The sequence below is a fragment of the Bolinopsis microptera genome, chromosome 1, assembly GCF_026151205.1.
Source record: "Bolinopsis microptera isolate Bmic1 chromosome 1, MBARI_Bmic_1.0, whole genome shotgun sequence".
Lineage (NCBI taxonomy): Eukaryota > Metazoa > Ctenophora > Tentaculata > Lobata > Bolinopsidae > Bolinopsis > Bolinopsis microptera.
The window spans coordinates 17824539-17842691 of NC_087072.1; the positions used below are offsets into that span (position 1 = coordinate 17824539).

The 18153-nt window shown below is 37.2% G+C and overlaps 2 protein-coding genes across 2 annotated transcripts; both read right to left on the reverse strand.

Annotated features, from left to right (window-relative positions):
- Nucleotides 1-116: 116 nt before the first annotated feature.
- Nucleotides 117-9936, reverse strand: LOC134823575 (uncharacterized). Its single transcript, XM_063835112.1, has 6 exons — nt 9666-9936; nt 8614-8706; nt 5053-5185; nt 4422-4630; nt 1876-1918; nt 117-339 (listed from the first exon to the last, which is right to left on the reverse strand). Exons 1-6 carry the CDS (start codon nt 9934-9936, stop codon nt 207-209), a joined length of 882 nt encoding a protein of 293 aa, XP_063691182.1. The 3' UTR covers nt 117-206.
- On the reverse strand, nt 5625-7105 carry LOC134823568 (AH receptor-interacting protein-like). The gene has a single exon (XM_063835100.1). The coding sequence runs from the start codon at nt 7091-7093 to the stop codon at nt 6125-6127; it is 969 nt and encodes a 322-aa protein (XP_063691170.1). The 5' UTR covers nt 7094-7105; the 3' UTR covers nt 5625-6124.
- Nucleotides 9937-18153: the final 8217 nt, after the last annotated feature.

Consider the following 18153-nt stretch of genomic DNA (forward strand, 5'->3'; position numbering starts at 1 on the left):
ATGTTGGGTTGGTTATCTCCTGTTTATTCATAAGTCTTATCATTGGGTATAAAGTATATATCTTTAAAATACAAGTGTCAATCCGATTTAAAAAGGTCAAAATCGCTAATAATATCAATAAAAATATGTATCTGAGTAAAACATCTTTGAAAAATTCGGTGTTTTAATTCTCATAAACTCAGTAACCCCAGTAACTCGGATAATCATTAGAAGGGATGTTTGGAATGAAGTAAGTTAATAATCTCCACGTAATCCGGCATGTTATCAGGTTCCAATAGACTGTGTCTTATCAGGAAGTCAATAACAACTCCAGCACAGTTTGTTTTAAATTTATCCGTTATAAGGTCAAGTTCGGAGACAACCTGTACATAAAATCAGTCACTAATTACACTCATTTCACTGCCATAAACGGTAAAATTAATTATAATTCCTCTGACAGTCCAAGGGGTACAGGCTCTTCAGATATTATACTCCTAACCTTTCTATAAAGATATCTGGGTTCAAAATTTAAATAACTCAACCTTGGTGGAGACAGTGGCCACCTGAAAATTACAAAAATAAAGGAGCTGTAAATCACTTATGAAAAAAATATTTACTCCAAATTTCACAATTTAAAGTTACGTAAGACAGGTGGGTACTCAAAAAGTGCCGGTTGAGCAGGTTTGTCTGCTCAACACAGGTGGAGCAGCTCACTGACTACATGAGCTAATATAAGTGACTAGAACTAACCCTCTCATGCTTTTTAATTGCTCCAAAGCCCTAATATTTAATATTATGGGTTATACCAATCATATTTCATAGAATAGGATCCTCAGAATCGGCTCAACCGAGGTGGAGACTGCATAACATGCAGTTCAAAATCTGTTATTCTGTAGTTTAGGAGCTGTAGAGTGACTGTGGCAGTCCATTTGCAATACCAATGATTCTAAATCATCTACCAACTCATATTACAAGGCATCCTTGCTGAAAAGTACACTCAACATAGGTGGAGACTCAAATTTGGCAAATTTTGGCGTAAATTTGACCTCAGAAGTCAAGGTTCTCCACCGCGGTTGAGTGGTTGATGGCTAGTTTGATGAGTTGTATACATGCTAAAGGGTCACCCAATGTTATTTCTTCCAGAAATCAACTGCCAAAGTTCAACTCAACCCGGTGGGGCCAGTTTTAATGCATTTTTTAATGTTTTGATGTTTAATCAACAATTTCTCCACCTTGTTGAGCACCTTTTCACAACTTTGATAGTTTTTTCATTTGCTAGAACACTTTGCTTTAAGACAGAAGGGGTAACAGTTTTATGATCCCCTACAGTAGCAGTTAACAGAGCAGATTAGAATTAGTGATAAAACCAATGAATTTAGGCATGTTTGACAGGCTTTTTACTGTTTCTTAATGAAAGACCTCCACCCTGTTGAGCGTCAATGGAAAAAACAAAATTTAACGGGAAGTAGAAAAGGCCGAGACGCAACTTTCTAGCTAACCTAGAACTCTCTAAACCTTTCTCCGCCCCCGGTTGAGCAGCTTTGAAAAGTGCATTTAATTTCTCCACCTCGGTTGAGCACTTAAATAAAATATTGATAAAACCATCAGATTGCAAATTTGATGTAGTTAGTGTTACCAATAACCTTTTCCACCTTAATCAAAAGTTTCTTCAACCAGAGCCAGTCTCCACCTTAAATCTCCACCTTTTACGGGTTTGTTTAATACCACCTGTATCTGCTCAACCGTTCAACCTTTTAATTTTTTTTTTTACTCAGAGAAAGTCCTGAAAAATGTCTTGTCAGCCATATAATCAGGGAGTTTCATTCTGTGTTGAGCTGGCTCCACCACACACTTCTAAAAAAGTAAAAAATGTACAGGTTGTCTCCGAACTTGACCATAACTACTTCCTTCAGCTCATCTATCGTCATCAGCTCAAATCCTGAAATAGAAAGCTCTTATTTGTTTTCCCACAACGTCTTCAATCTTCATAGAATCAGTCACTCAGACACTGGTACAGAAATGAGATTTTCTTTGCTACTGTCCATGTCAGTTGAGTAGACGGATATTTGTAGAGTTTATAAATCAAAACCAAAATCCAATGACGAGTTGTTAATATATCAAGATTAACACACAATAGTACAGTGTACATTTACACTAAAACTTGCGTGTAATATGTACATTTTACAGTTAACACCAAAACATATACATATCCCTTTCACCGTTAATTTAACATACAGCATTACACTTATTAAAGAACACATTCTGTTAAGGAGCTAGTTATGAACGGATTTTAGCAAGTATCAGAAATGATAGAGAACATCTTTCCGTCATAAATTTTAATGCAAGAAAATCCGTACGTATGCGAAGATAGAAATGTTTCAAAATATTAAAGATGCATGCAGTAAAATATAAAGTATATACTGTATATAAAGTATATACTGTATATATATTATATAGTATATACTGTATATATATTATATAGTATATACTGTATACAAATGAGGTATGTATTAAGCAGTTACATCAATGCTTTTAATGTGATAACATTATTTTCACAACTTTGAGTTGTGAAAATAGTTTTATCCAACGAGTTTGACGAGTTGGACAAAACGATTTATATCCCGAGGTTTGACCGAGGGATATAACTCATGTTATCATACAGGGTGGGCCAAAAGTCAGTACCCATACGTTGGCCTTTACAGCTCTGAGCTCAGTCACTGAGTGCCCAATTGAAATAATTCTTTCTGGTATAACTTAGTACCACCACTGGTTCGAGGAATTTGTCAACTCGAAAAATATTCGTGTTCATTTTTTTCGAATGAAGATTCATTTTCGCATTTATTTGATAATTTGGATAGTCGGATCGAGCTAAATTTTATTGAATTGTGTTTGGCCATTCGAATTACGTTTGTCCTGAAAAAATTAGAGTTATAGCTTCTCAGATGACCGAGATACGAAGCATAATAAGGTTATTCATTACGTGTGATCAGGTGATTACCTAATCACGTGATAAGGTGACCTCGTTAACTACCCCGTTAAACATTATGGGAATCGTTAAGGCTGCCCAATTAAGGTGTCGTGTCACGGTGTCACATAATCACCCAATCAATTTTGCTAACGAGATACACAAATCGCTTGATAACTTCGTCATTTCTAATCCGTTTCACATCATTTTTTCAGATCAGATGCAAAATATAATAATCTACCGTCTCAGAAAAAATTAAGCGTCCAACATGTTCAGAGAGAACAATATAGGTGTTTTAATATTGAATGGGCGTGGTCTAAAATATTCGAATTTTCAAATTTTGGCGACGGAATCCTCGAACAAGTAGGTACAGTATGCCATTTGAAAAGCAACAACTCTCAAATATAAAAGACGGCAGAGGTATAAGACCTAACGTATGGGTACTGACTTTTGGCCCACCCTGTATTATAAGCAGTGATGTAAATGCATTCTCTGATGATCTACGAAATGATGCTAGCGAATGCAGCATTTACATCGGAAATTAACGACCGATAATATTACTACATATAACATTCCAGAGTCAAACTTTCGAGAGGACACATCCTTATCTCTTAAAATTGTTACAGGTCGCTGAGATGTTGCTAATTGTTTTAAATTGGTCAAATAAGCTCAGTGAAGCTCACACTCACACAAAACTTGCCACAAATGTTTGACTGCTTGTTATTGACATTCTGTAAAATTTTGAAGCAAAAATATTTATCAGAACATAAGTTATGCCACTTTCTGTTTTTAAAATAATTAGCAACATCTCAGCGACTAAGGATGGACCAGGGAGATAACAATAGTTACATCCCTCCCAGTTATTGCAACCCTATTTAATGCATTATATTAGCGTAAACAAGAGTGAGATAACAACTTTTACATTATGGACAGTTACACACTGACCATGAGAGAATACATGTTACATAGGTATAGTCTATATAACTGTTATCAGATGAGGGAGCGGCTTAACTATTTGCTACTATTTATACACAGTGTCAAGTAATTTTAAATACTCAGCGACCGGAGGCCAGGGGGGGGGGCAGTTTACTCTCTTAATACAGGAAAGTTTAAAAGTATAATTATGTTTATTGATGATTTAGTTAAAAGTGAGGCAGCACTTTCGCGGAGAATACGTTGTTAAAGAGGCTGAAACTGTTTAAAGAGAGGTTAAGCCCCAAAACCTGCTTCCTTTATTACATATACCAGCAAATTTACGTGTTAAATAATAGAAGATCTGATGTTACTCTAAGAGCTGTAACAATCTCGAAGATTAGTTTATTCTAAATTCTAAAAGATATTAGCAGGGACAGTAAAGAGCGGAAGTTTCATTAAATCAGTAGTAGTGTTGGTGTACTTATCAGAGTAGCAGACACTGACTTTGCTCTCTAATGCCACACAGATGTACACATTATTTATAAACAGTTAATAAACTTACCAGCCACCTCTCCATCTGCGTTCTTAGGAACAAAGTCCAGAGGTAACTCCAGATCATACACAAACTCTACTTCAGGCGCGGTCCCGTAATCGTTTACAATCGTGTAACTTATCGCTCCAACTGATTTAGCACGCGCCATTATCTCTTCAGGAATGCTAGCTTCTTCTTCTGCTTCTTTTAGCATCGTCTCCCAGATCCCGTAGCCAGAGCTGTAGTATATGTCAGCTTGATATTATACTCTGGGCTTTTATACCATTTATAGTCCTAACTGAGACGTGGTCCGCATTTAACCAGGCGCACTCAGAGTACATAATGTTAGATATAATGGCACAGCACGGTATTTATAATGTTCTGAACATTTGCCTGCATGTTACTTTATTTTTAAAGATCGCTGGATCTTCTTTTAGAGCAACAATACAGATCTTAGCTACGGTGGAAAGAGTACCAGCTACAAGAAGTTTATGATAAATTGGTAGTAAATATCAAATTTTATAATTACTTAGTAAATATTAATTATAGTAAATTTATTAATTACAGTAAATATTAATTACAGTAAATATTAATTACAGTAAATATTAATTACAGTGAATATTAATGACAGTGAATATTAATTACAGTAAATATTAATTACCTGATTCCACCGGCTACAATATTGTCGTAACAACCAGGATATTTGGCTTTATTAGGATTCCTCACTCCAACCCACATCATTAACTCCCCATCTTTGTAGACGTACCCATTCATGTGAACTCCATAACTCTTACCTGAAATGAGGGTGGTTAATATTACAATTAACCGATTAACTAACTATTTCAGATTTAAACGATTAAAATAACCACTGATGTCCTTGCTGAGGCATCTCGAATCTTATCAAGGCTCAGTTATGATGGGCAATGTTTCAATATCTTCTTAATCAAACAAAGGATTGAACTTTAATCACACATAATTATAGTTGTTATTGCATAATTGCAGCAGTTTAAGTCATAATTACATAATGCCCGATTATATAGCTAGATATGACCTCAGCACAAAGGACGGTACTATACTGTACATAATGTACACTGTACACTATACATTATACATGTCGTGGTTATTAATCTCCTGTTAACAGTGCCAAGCAAGTATGTAAAATGTCACGAGACACTGCTTGCGCTGTATTTCCGTATTTTCTTGTTATTTCTAAGTTAAGAAATGAAACTCCTCTTCATTCATTCGAAATCGATAAATAAACAAAATTTGGCAACTTATTAAATATACTTTATTATCTAGAAAGGTTATAAATAGTGTTAATAACATTGGAAAATTCCTATCTGTTACAATTTTAATAAATACATGATACTCTGTACTATTCACATATTGATATCGAGGTTACCAGTTGGTCACCAAAGCTAAGTTATAATATTCATAAATTATATCTCCAGTGGAAAATCTCTATAAAGTGAAACTGAATCATAGGATATTTTACTGAATTACATTTATCAAGATAAATTAAGTAAGACTGATTACAAATCAGAGATTTATGCAGGATTTATACCGGGATACTTCACAGTTCATAGAAACAGTAATTCAACGCAGAAAATGGGGAACACAAAACACAAGTATTCAAATTCAAATAATCACAGAAAGTCATAAGTCAGTAAGTTCAATGTTGGCAATGCTAGCCACCTTCATAACAACACTCTTCGTCTAATTTACCTCACTAATCAGAACATTCCCTTCAACTTCTGGCGATCCTCAGACTCCTTCTGCTTGATTCTGTTATCCAGTTCCTGAAGTCTCCTAGTCACCAGAGACTGCTGAGAAGGGTCCGCTTCCGCCAGCGCATTCCAATCATTCCTCGCCTCCTCAATATTCCAGCAGCCACCATGGGCGGTGGCTCGTCTGTACAAACCCTTTTTATTCTTAGGTTCACGTTTGAGGATAGTGTTAAGGTGAGTAACTGCTGTTGCGTACTCTTTCTTGCAGATCATTACTTGACTGTAGTTGAGAAGGAGGGGCACCTTCATATCTTCTATAATGTTCCATTCTTCAGAGTTAGGTTGCTCCTTTAAAGCTAGCTGATCTAGTGTTCCGATAGCTTTAGCATAGTTTTCCTCAGCAACATCATAGTTCTTCTCCTTAAATTCCTGATTACCTTTCTCTTTTAGTTCAATAACCAGATACCTCTTTTCATCGGAGCTCATTGTCCAGATTTGTTTTGTATACTCTCCAGGCTGCTCCACTGAGAGCAGATCAAACTCAAACACCAGACTTTGTCCCTGAAGCTTATCTAGATCACAATAGCCAGTAGATTGGTTTCCACAACATGATTTAGTGACAACCGCATCTTTATCTTTCTTCTTCTTGTGCATATCTCGCAATGTTTTAGATAGCTTGGTGTAACCAAGGCATTTCTCAGGAATGCAGTAAATCATAGACCTCTCCCCAGGCCTCATTGACTTGATTCCATTCTCCCATGCTTCTAGTTGGAAACTGTGACCAAACAGCAGCTCAAATGGTTCGTCCCATTCCCGAGAGTCATCAATTAGTTTCCGTTCTTTGTCGTTGATATAAGTTCGGAAGTGAAAGAGGGCTTTGGTGTCTTTCTGGTACTTAGGAAGTTCTCCTTTTCCTGGATATTGTATATCTTTGTGGATTCCTTTGCCGAGGTTGTGGACTCTTGGATCAATCATGAGCTTCCTAAAACAGATTTTATTAGTAAAAATTCAAAGCAAGACCTGAGTACAATGCTAATTTAGGGTAACATTTTTTAGTTATAGAGTTGAAGTGGTTCGTTAGTGATCAGTAGAAAAATATCATATTTTCAGCTGTTATCATGGCAAATTAAGAAAAAGCCGAGTTGTGATAGTAGATTTCCGATAATGTAAATACGACTAGAGCAGATCGGAAAAGTGTAACTGTGTAGTGTAACTGTGTAGTGTAACTGTGCAGTGTAACTGTGTAGTGTAACTGTGTAGTGTAACTGTGTAGTGTTACTGTGTACTGTGCAGTGTAACTGTGTAGTGTAACTGTGCAGTGCAACTGTGTAGTGTAACTGTGTAGTGTTACTGTGTAGTGTAACTGTGCAGTGTAACTGTGCAGTGTAACTGTGTAGTGTAACTGTGTAGTGTAACTGTGTAGTGTAACTGTGAGGTAGAAGAATGAGGAAAAGTGAGGGTATATGTTGGGAGTGTATAGTTGATTGGCTTGTTATTAGTATTGGGAGTGGTTGAAATAATTACTGAATACTTTAGAAACTGCAGCCAAAACATGGTATTGATTGATTGAAATAAATTTTCGTGCACATACAGAATGAATGGTTAATAATTTAATATATATGTAGACCAAGGTCTGTGCACGGGATGCTTCCTGGAAGAATCCAGTTCTTTTAGCGGGGCACCCTACCTAAAGCCAAATTGAGATATAATAATCATATTCCTAGAGAAATAATCAGAAATCGAATACCAATCAAATAATATGATATATAGGAGTAGTAACCATATTTACTATGCAAAATGCCCCAACCACATAGTGTAAATTTATATAGAATTCAAATTCCATATCATCATTAAACCTCAATAGTCAATATAATAGCCCAAGCAAAATTAAATAACTTCTTATATACCTTACTGTCATACTACAAATTAATTAAACATTTGAAATCTGTTAACCAGAGAATAAATTTCTAAACCTAATGCAAGTGAAATAATTTAGATGCAATAATGAATGCCTGATGTGAGTATCATCTGTCAATGTCCTTGTAAAAAAGTCTGTAAAAGAGATATGAGTAACTAATATAGAAGAAAAAACAGGAAGTTGTCGTCTGTTGATATCATATCACCTAAATCAAAAATACAAGCATGGTACAGCTAAAGTTGTAACTGCTACTTGCTAGGTCCGTAAACTTGGTATGTTACAATGTATAACCTCACATACATATTAAAGCAATTATGTAGCAAGCTGAGCTGTGTTCACTATTCATGATTTACTTGCATTTCCTTAGAAATGGTTCAGAATTATATCTTAAATGCAATGCTGTTTTGATCTATATTTTAAACTAAATTTGAATTATAACCTTTCAAAAACTCAACGATACAGCCTGGGTTCTACCGAAACCACTGCCATTGCAGGTATTGCATACTGTACAGGGCCGGGCTGCTTGATAACTACAAATATGGAACTGGACCAAAGTTAGAATTTAAAATGTACTCACATCCGATTATTCCAACAGCAGCTCGCTCAATATCAAACAGGATTTCAGATCTAAATCCATCTTTGAAAACAGAATACGTCTCTTCTCTCCAACCTGAGAAATAGAGCGTTACGGTTTCATTTAACTCACTTAACCAACTCCATCCAGCACTGTGATCAATGCAAGTGAATCTCAATACCATCAATAACTGGAGTTCAATGACTCATAACATTAAACTTAACTACCTTAGTTCGTTTATTTATGGCGGATAATATTGTGGCGGATATTGTGGCGGATTTTCCGAAAATCCGCCAAATTTGACCTGCCACTTATTTACCTGTAACATTGTTTTCACAAAAAAATTGAAATCCACCAATTTCTACCTGCCCTATTGCAAAATTCTTCCCAATTTTCTTTCCAGACTGCGTATTTGTTTGCAGTTTCAAAGTATAATAAAATTTAAAATTAAAAGTTTTGTAGTACAACATCTCTGTTGATATGAATTGGTAGTAAGTAATAAAAGTACGAATAGGAATTTATTAATAAGTTTCATAGCACGGTATCAATCATTTTAACAGTATTTGTGCGTCCATTGCAACCAAAGTATTTGATTTTTTCAAATAAAACCACCTCGTTGAGGTCAGAATACCTAGAAAGTGAGTTCATGAAGCTTGTTTCGATGTAAAAAAGGAACAATAAAATTATTATGTCATATTCCCTGTCAGAACTCCAAAAGTAGACTCTGTGGGTTTTATAATAGCAGTTTAAAAAAATTACAAGTAACAATATAGCAGAATTTCCGAAAAACCGCCAATTTTAACCCGCCATAAACTAATTACAACACTACAAATCTATTACATTTATTGAGTGGAACTATGTAAAAGGGGATCGTTGCTAGCGTTAAAACTGTTTTAACCCTGCCATAGTCAGTTGAAAGTCTGATAGCATATGTTCCGTTTGATTTGACCAAACTAATGCCTTTCATTGCTTTATAATTAAACGAATTTAGGTAAGCTAGAAAACAACTATTTCAAGAAAACAGAAAGCTTTAAATTAAAATGTAGCAAAATTACCTTTCAAAACAGAGAAAGTTCCTTCTTCTCGGAGTTTTAATAAGAATTGATTAATAGCATTAGATCTAGTGACTTTTGAACCGGTTCCAGTAAGCTTTACGGCCTCGTCTGTCACATGAAATATCTCAGGTCTCTTTTGAAACTGTGGCACATAGTCTTTATGAACCAAACCGCACTTGCTTTCATCTATTACAAATGGTAGGTAGTGATTTCTATTGATCGAGGGACTTAGCTTCCTGACATACGATAGGGCTTGTTCTGACCAAGGCATACTTTTAATTAGATCAAAGTGTTAAAGTTTCTTCAGAACAGAAAATTTGTACGTATAAATAGAAAAATTTCAATTATGATTAATTATGTCTAACATAAACGATAAGGCGTTTCTCGATAAGGTAAGAACAAAAGCTAAGTTTGTGCACCAGTTGTTAAAATAAGTTGCTAATGATAGACAAACATGCTAACTTGACACGAAATTTTAGGGAGGGGCGCCAACAGGGGAGGGGGCCAACAGGGGGGCGCATTTTCGGCGGGGCGCCAACAGGCAACGTTGCGCCACTGAAATAGTGCATGTGCGTTAAACATTAGGAAGCTACACATCAGGCCTTAGAAGGGGGACTTGATGAATTATCATAGATCTATAATTAGGGGCACCAATTTAAAATGTACTGAAAAATCTATTAAATTGTAAAATTTTAAACTAAAACCCAAAATTGGGTAGAGTGGACAGTTGGACCGTTGCCAGTGTCTCCCTTTTCCAAACAATATGAAGTGATTTCAAGTTAGATTGCAATTACCGTAGCAAATGCAAAAATGATGGAAAAAAAGAAATTGGTTGCTTGCTTTCCCAATTCATTGTACAGCTGAGACACCTCACAGTCAAGCAAGTAGACCACAGTGGCCATTGCTTGTAAAATGTGCATCAACTTTCTGCTGAAGCGGTAGGTTGGGAGTCCCCTCAGTGATAATTTTGTCCATATAAATTGTATGCAATTATGTATTTCACATAATATTTACAATGAATTATTTGGAAAATTTACATTAAAAATCAAGTATTTAGGAGACATCAAAACTCATAAAAAATCATCTTCGGAGGGAAAATGTTGAAGGATATGTTTTGAAGTCAGTTAATCTTCCTTACATTAGAAGCTCTTACAGGCAGATTCTGCTCGATTCGTTAGGGACTCCAGATACACCTTTCTGTACGTATTTTTGACCGTAAAATCGGTTAAAAGTGGTTTTGAAATGATAAGACTAAGTTCCCTGGGTAAAATCGCCCGATTTTTGGGCCAAAAAACCATACTTTTTGTATTTATGAGCAAGTTTATTTTGTAAGCATATCAGCAAAATTTGCATGAAAATAGCTGAAACACAGATGCACATGATGACATCAACATTAAGCTATCATTTCAGGACTTCCCTGGGTAAAAATTCAAAAAGGTGGTAAAATGTGCTATTTTTTTGCTTAAATTTGAAATAATTTTCTGCGCTTCTACTAAATCGCTCGCCCAAATTTTAAGAAAATTCTTGTGAAAAGGCCCATTAGGCATGAAAGTGATCTAGATCGGTGTATTTTTGGACGCTGATTCCGAATCACCCCCCATGACGTAGGGTTAAAATGCTTCCCTGGAGAGTTATGGGCAAAAAACCGTTTTGGTCACGTGACAGGCTAGTAAAACGTGAATTCGATTATTTAGGGCTCGGGTTAGGGTTAGGGTTGTGGTTAAGATTATGGATAGCTTCGGGGTTATGGTTAGGGTTAGGGTTGGGATTAGGGTTTATGTAAAACCGTTTTGAACGGCTGCAAAACCAAAAAAACCAAAGTCACGTGAAATTTTTGGGCGAGCGATTTAGTAAGAGCCAATTTTCTGCGGTTGTATTAAATTAACTATCAAATCGTATCGTATTTGCCTAAATTTGTCTTTTACTGAGAAGTATCCACTTGATATACTTTATCGAAGTTTAAATATTGTCACTCCGCAAGCGTTTTTGTCATATTTTAGACGCGCACAACGCGCAAAAGCATTTAGTTGTTATCAATATATGGGCACCCGTGCCTTAGCTTCTTCAAAACTTTCAAACAGCCATAACTCCGCGAAATTGCGTCTGCTTTATATTAGCTCATATTTTCATACCAAATAAAAAATAATGTGATCTTGATTGACGATGTCAATCCATCGAGATCGTTGCTTTGCGAAGCAAAGCAACGATCGACGACGAATGCGAGAATGCAAGAATGCTAGTTTGCGCGGCGCGTCGAAGCGGCGAAGTCTTGTTTGTAGGTTTACAACCTACCAGGACGCGCGCCGAGTTGGACTCGTCGACGGTCCAATATATGGAACGGTCCAATATATGGAACAGATATTTTACGAGTATCACCCGTTAAAGTCTTGTCTTACGTTGTATGACCCGCCGCGCACGGAGTGCGCGGCTCCCCCTGTATCGTCGAAGACGATATAGTGAAGCGGCCGTGGGGGTTGACGGATGTTACTCGTCTAAATTTCTTCGAAGTAGCGCGCGCCGCTTTCCATGCCCGACGGCAAGTGCTACGAAGTAGCGCGCGCCGGGCCAGATCATTAACAATTATGGTCAACCGTGGGGGTCACCACGTGATACAAGCGAAGTCCTCCAAAATGAGATTTTATTGTTACTGGGCCGCGCTCAGCCTGTCATTCCGCCGAATCTCTATTCGGTGATGTTTATGAATAAATCTTATTGCTGACAAAATAAGCTTTTACTAATTCACTCGCCCAAGAATTGTTACGTGACTCTGGTTTTTATGGTTTTACAGCCATAAACCCTAATCCAATTTTTTGATTCACGATGTCAATCCTTCGCATTTCACCAATCTGCATACGTGGTTGCGAGAAGATGCGCGGCGCGGCCCAGTGGGGCTCTTATTCTAGGTTTACAACCTACCAGGACGCGCGCCGGGTTGGACTCGTCGACGGTAATATATGGAACAAATATTTTAAGAGTATCACCCGTTAAGGCTTTTACTAATTCGCTCGCCCAAAAATTTCACGTGACTTTGATTTTTATGGTTTTGCAGCCGTACAAAACGGCTTTACATAAACCTTAATCGGCCCAACCCTAACCCTAACCATAACCCCGAAGCTATCCAAAACCCTTACCTGTTACCACAACCGTAACCGTAACCCGAGCCCTAGACAATCGAATTCATGTTTTACTTGCCTGTCACGTGACCAAAACGGTTTTTTGCCCTTAACTCTCCAGGGAAGCATTTTGACCCTACGTCATGGGGGTGATTCGGAATCAACGTCCAAAAATACACCGATTCAGATCAATTTCATACCCAAAGGACCTTTTCACAAGAATTTTCTTAAAATTTGGGCGAGCGATTTATATATATATTAGTAGGAGTGGCCCAATAGTAAATAGTGCATCGTGCTACAATCCCAACTCTAACCATAACCATAACCCTGGAGCTATCCATAACCCTAATCACAACCCTAACGGCCTAACCCTAGTCCTAAACAAACAAATTCGTGTTTTGCATGTTTTACTATAAGCCTGTAACGTGACCAAAACGGTTTTTTGCCCATAACTCTGCAGCATGCAGGGAAGCTAGGGGGTGCACGATAAAAATAAACTTGCTCGGATTTTAAAAATTTTTGTACCACTGTTTTCTAGAGACTGTGAGAATTTTAACAATACCAAATTTGTTATGCCTTTTTGGAAAGATCAGTGAGTTTCGCCAAGGTGCCATATTTGATGGTGCGCGGCTTTTGGAGCAAAAGTAGCTGTAAAAGTCGCGTAATTTGACCAAATTCGTCCAAATTTGACCATTTTTGTCGTATTATTCGGATTTATTTTCAGTTCCTTAAATGAGATCATTCTGGAAATTGGCGACGACCTTCCAATAGGGCTTTCACAACTGTCCGAAAAATTTGGTGGATATCGGAGTCGATATAATGATCAAAATGGGGCAAAATACGCTGCTTTTAGCTGTAACATAATGTCTAATGGTTGGATATGCTTTAAATTTTTCGGACACTTTCCTTGTAAGTCTATGAGTAAGCTTACCAATTTTTGTTGCCATTGGGAAGGATACTCAATATCTATTTGTTTGAAGAAAATTGTGCTGGCCGAAATTAGCGCTAAAAATCATCCTACAGTCGGCACGCGCGGCTCACTGTCGATGGCGCACTACCTAGGGAAGCATTTTTATCCTACGTCATGGGGTGTGATTTGGAATCAGCGTCCAAAATACACTGAATTCGATTAATTTCATGCATACCCTCAGGGCCTTTTCACAAGTATATTCTTAAGATTTGGGCGCGGCGAGCGATTTAGTGAGAGCGGACAAAATATGAATATAAATACTTCATTGTTTATTGGCCTAAGAGTTATTTGTATCACGTGGTGACCCCCACTGTCGCTTCACTATAGTGTAGAGTTTCTACGAGTTATAGACTGTCATTAAGTTCAAAATACGCATTGGTATAGCACGTGATCAATAAAGTCCTCTTTATATCATATTCCTTAACATATTCTTGATCCCAACACATTTCACATAGCCATGTGTATACGCGTACTGCGTAACGCGCTTATTTCACTGCGGTCGCGCGCTACTGCAAGCGAGAGGGCTCTGATTAGTATAGAGCAACTAACACATCATACTATATTGTATCCAATTAATGGTTAAGTTTCCTAACTGATAACAGTAAGCACGTCTTTTAATTTTTCCCGTAAAAGCTTCTACTATTAGATTCCCTGTAGCTGTAATGACAAAATGAAATTGCGCGATTTTTTACGTTTGCCGCGACAAATTGCAATTTTCCACGTTTGCCGCGAAAAATCGCAAACAAATCGCAACAAATCGCGATTTTTTCATATCTTCGCGACAAATCGCGATTTTAAAAGTTCTCCGTATTTTTCTTTAAATCTGAAAACCAAATTTTGAATTTGCGTATTTTCTTTCAAATCTGCGGGCCAAATATTACGTTTTTATAATAAATATACAAAACCAATTACATCCACAGCCCTCCGAATGTAGGTACGGACTTCAGAAAACCGAAAAAGTGGCTCCCCCTGTATCGTAGAAACTTAACTATAGTGAAACGACCGTGGGGGTCACGACGTGATACAATAAATACAATGATCAGCAATCAGTGTAGCATAAAACATGAATAAAAGTATGAAGTAGTTTCCAGAAAAACTTTGAACAATTTCGACTTAGAAAATGTTCGGTCCGATCGATGATCGAGTCATTCTCGATAAGTACCTCTGAAGGCACTAACTTTAAGGCAGAGTTCCCGCTTCCGAGCTCGTATTGCGAAGGGGAGGCCTGCCTTCCAAGATCGCATTACAAAGGGGAACCCTCGAGTCCAAAATCGTATATCGAAGGGTAGGTGCGGACTTTGGAGGACTTCGCCGCTTCGACGCGCCTTGCAAGCTAGTATTTTTGCTTCGCATCGTCGATCGTTGCTTTGCTTCGCAGAGCAACGATCTCCAAAAACTTTGAAAAATTTTTACGTAGATAGATAAGATTTTGACGTAGATAGATAAGATAAAAGTTAGATAGGTAGATAAGATTGAAGTCTCTCAGCTCAACTCGTTTAGGGCTGCTTTAGTGATGGAAACTCAGAAACTTTCAATTTCAAACTTTATCTTTCAATTCATTTTTGTGTAATTTATATTTCATTTGTGATTTGATAGTTTCTACTTCGTCACTAAATTTGTTTCTGTTATAAATATAACATTAGGTACGCCCTGCTGTTTCGTGCTACGTGACTAGAGCTCGAATAAGTAACACTAAACCGTAGGAACTCCATTTTCTATAAACACTGGAAACAGTCCATCACCCAACTTTCGGTTTTGGTAAACCAATAAAAATGAATCATTTCCAAACACTACTTAATTTAAATTACATTCACCAGAATTAGGTTTAGCAGTGCGATCAGCCAGTAGAGACCTACAAACTAACAAATAATAATATTCATCACTTTATAGTCAAGAAGAGCAAAACAAATCATTGAGCAGTTTTGCTATACGACTAAAAGCTACAATTTGTTTTTATTTATAAATCCAAACTGAAATAGTTTTAACAGGACTATATATTTTTTCTCGGGAGTGGTATTGTGTTTTCAGGAGTGGTAATGTGTTTTTAGTACCAGTATCCCAATCTTAGCACTTCGTTGTTTGGGTAACCCTTTAACAGAGCTAAAAATAGATTCTTCAAGCATCCTTGTAGCATATACTTGTACCTCTCATAAAGGTTGATCTTGATCCCGATATAGATTTTATGAAGATTGCATTTTAATCTAAGCTTGATAGTTGCTAATATTAGCTCTCAAGCTCTAATACTCTCATATAATATGACAATAGACCGGCGCTACTATTACTAATCGACCTGTAGGTGCTGAGTGACTTTGACGAGCTCCGCAGCAGTGAGCAGATTTTAAGTAGAGCAAGCCATCTCCGTAGCTCTGAACTTTTTAGTCAAGTCTTTATCAGTCCAGATAGGTCTCCAGAGGAACGTGCCGGACAGCACTAGGTTGTTACAGAACTCAAAAAGAGATTGAACGACGAGCCAGACAATGAGACACTCTGAAATGTGCGAAGAAAGAGTTTTTTTGGGTTTTTAGGATTCTTGACTTTTTTGATGAGCTTGAAAATCGTATTTATTTGTCGATACAAGACTGTAAGTCTTATAAAATTTTGTTTTGAGTTTGTACATTAAGCTGAAGTATTTAATTTTGCTTTCTGGCTGATACCTAGCGCATTTCTAGATGGGTACGTAGTCTGTCCAAAGTGAGGTTTATCGCATCGTTATAGTGCCGTGTACTGCCTACGAGTAATGCTCCTCAATCATAACCCGAAGCTAACCATAACCCTTATTACATCCCTAACCCTAACCAGAGCTCCAAACAATCGAATTTTGGACAATTTCATTATTAACTATAAATACCCAGAGTCAAAAGTACAAGGTCAGATCATAACTGATAACAGCCCATGTTGTACCCTGAGTTGGATTGGACCCTTACTATTATTCACCACCTTACAAGACATTTTCCCCTCACAAAACCTTAAATCAAAAATTTTAAATCGGTGTCTGATACCAATCTTACTATATTAGCGACAAGAGAAACGCCATTGTTGGACGTGAGGAGAGTGAGGACTCCTCAAACTAAATTCAAGTGATGTCAAAATTACTTAATTACTTAATTTCCTTGGAAAGCACATCATATTTGGACACGAAGGGAAACACTCAGATGAAATTGAAATTTTTAATTGTAAAACATTTAAGGTAATCATTCTAATAAAAATTATATTGAATTAATTCCCATAGTATCATTTATCAAAATCTCTCTCGAAGTTTTGTGATCTCTTAGACTGTTTCGGTGGCTGCCAGACTTTGGGAAAGTTGTGATATGACCACCATATACGTCATCAAGTAATTAACATGCAAGCTTGAAGTACCGTGGGAAATTAGAGAAGCTCACATTGGGGAATCAATCAGTTAGCCTATGCACAACTAAGAACCACCTGTATATTGTAATTTGATTTAAATTGGTAATAATATAATAACATGTTAAATCAATTACCCCTCTTGGGGGCCGGATCAGTTCCCTTACCTAAAGTCTACCATTGGTTTCGGTTGCTACCGTATTTGTTGAACCACGTCGGCTTGAAGCTGCTGTTGAGGCAGGTCTCGAGGTCTCTGACTCTATTTCTTCCAATCTGATTGTTTCTGTTATTCCGTCTTCTTGACTGACAATAATTCCACCCATGCTAAATACTAGTTCTCGTATGCATATGGTAATTTTTGATTCTGTCAGTAAAGCATATGCTTTGCTGGATGCGGTATCAAAAAACTTCCTTAAGCTTCTGTCATACAACAGAGGGTTGATAACAGAATTGATAGGTAATACGATCATAGCAAAGTTTACATACCAATCCGTAGCATCAATCCAATTGACATTGTGTATGGCACTTATAATTATGAATGGCACCCAACAAGCGAAGTCTGTTCCTATGATGATCGCAATTCTGTTCTGGATTTTACGTTCTTCGCGAATTCTGTCCGGATTAGTGCCCTGTCCTGACTTCTCGGTAGATTTTTGGGTTGTGATCTTGATCAACACATAGGAAAATGTTATTACCACAGCACATATGAGATTGACACTCAGCATGGCCCACACCATAGCATTTCCTTTTGTGTCAATTATTTCTTCTTCTAGGCCTGAGAGGTCGTACCTAGTTCTCCTCGGATCGTCACTACGGACAAAGTATTTGAAAAGACATACGCCATCATTACCGTAGAAATGAACATTGCTTCTTCTCAACTGTCCGGCATTCTGGCTAAACATTCCATTAACCTTCTCACCGATCTCACGCCAAGTAATGCCCTGTGTAATGCTCTCATTCTTGTAATATGCTTGAAGAATCTTAATATGTTTTACTTTGTTCGGAAATCCTATGAATACCTTAAACGCTGGATCATAGAAGATGCCTTGAACAAAAT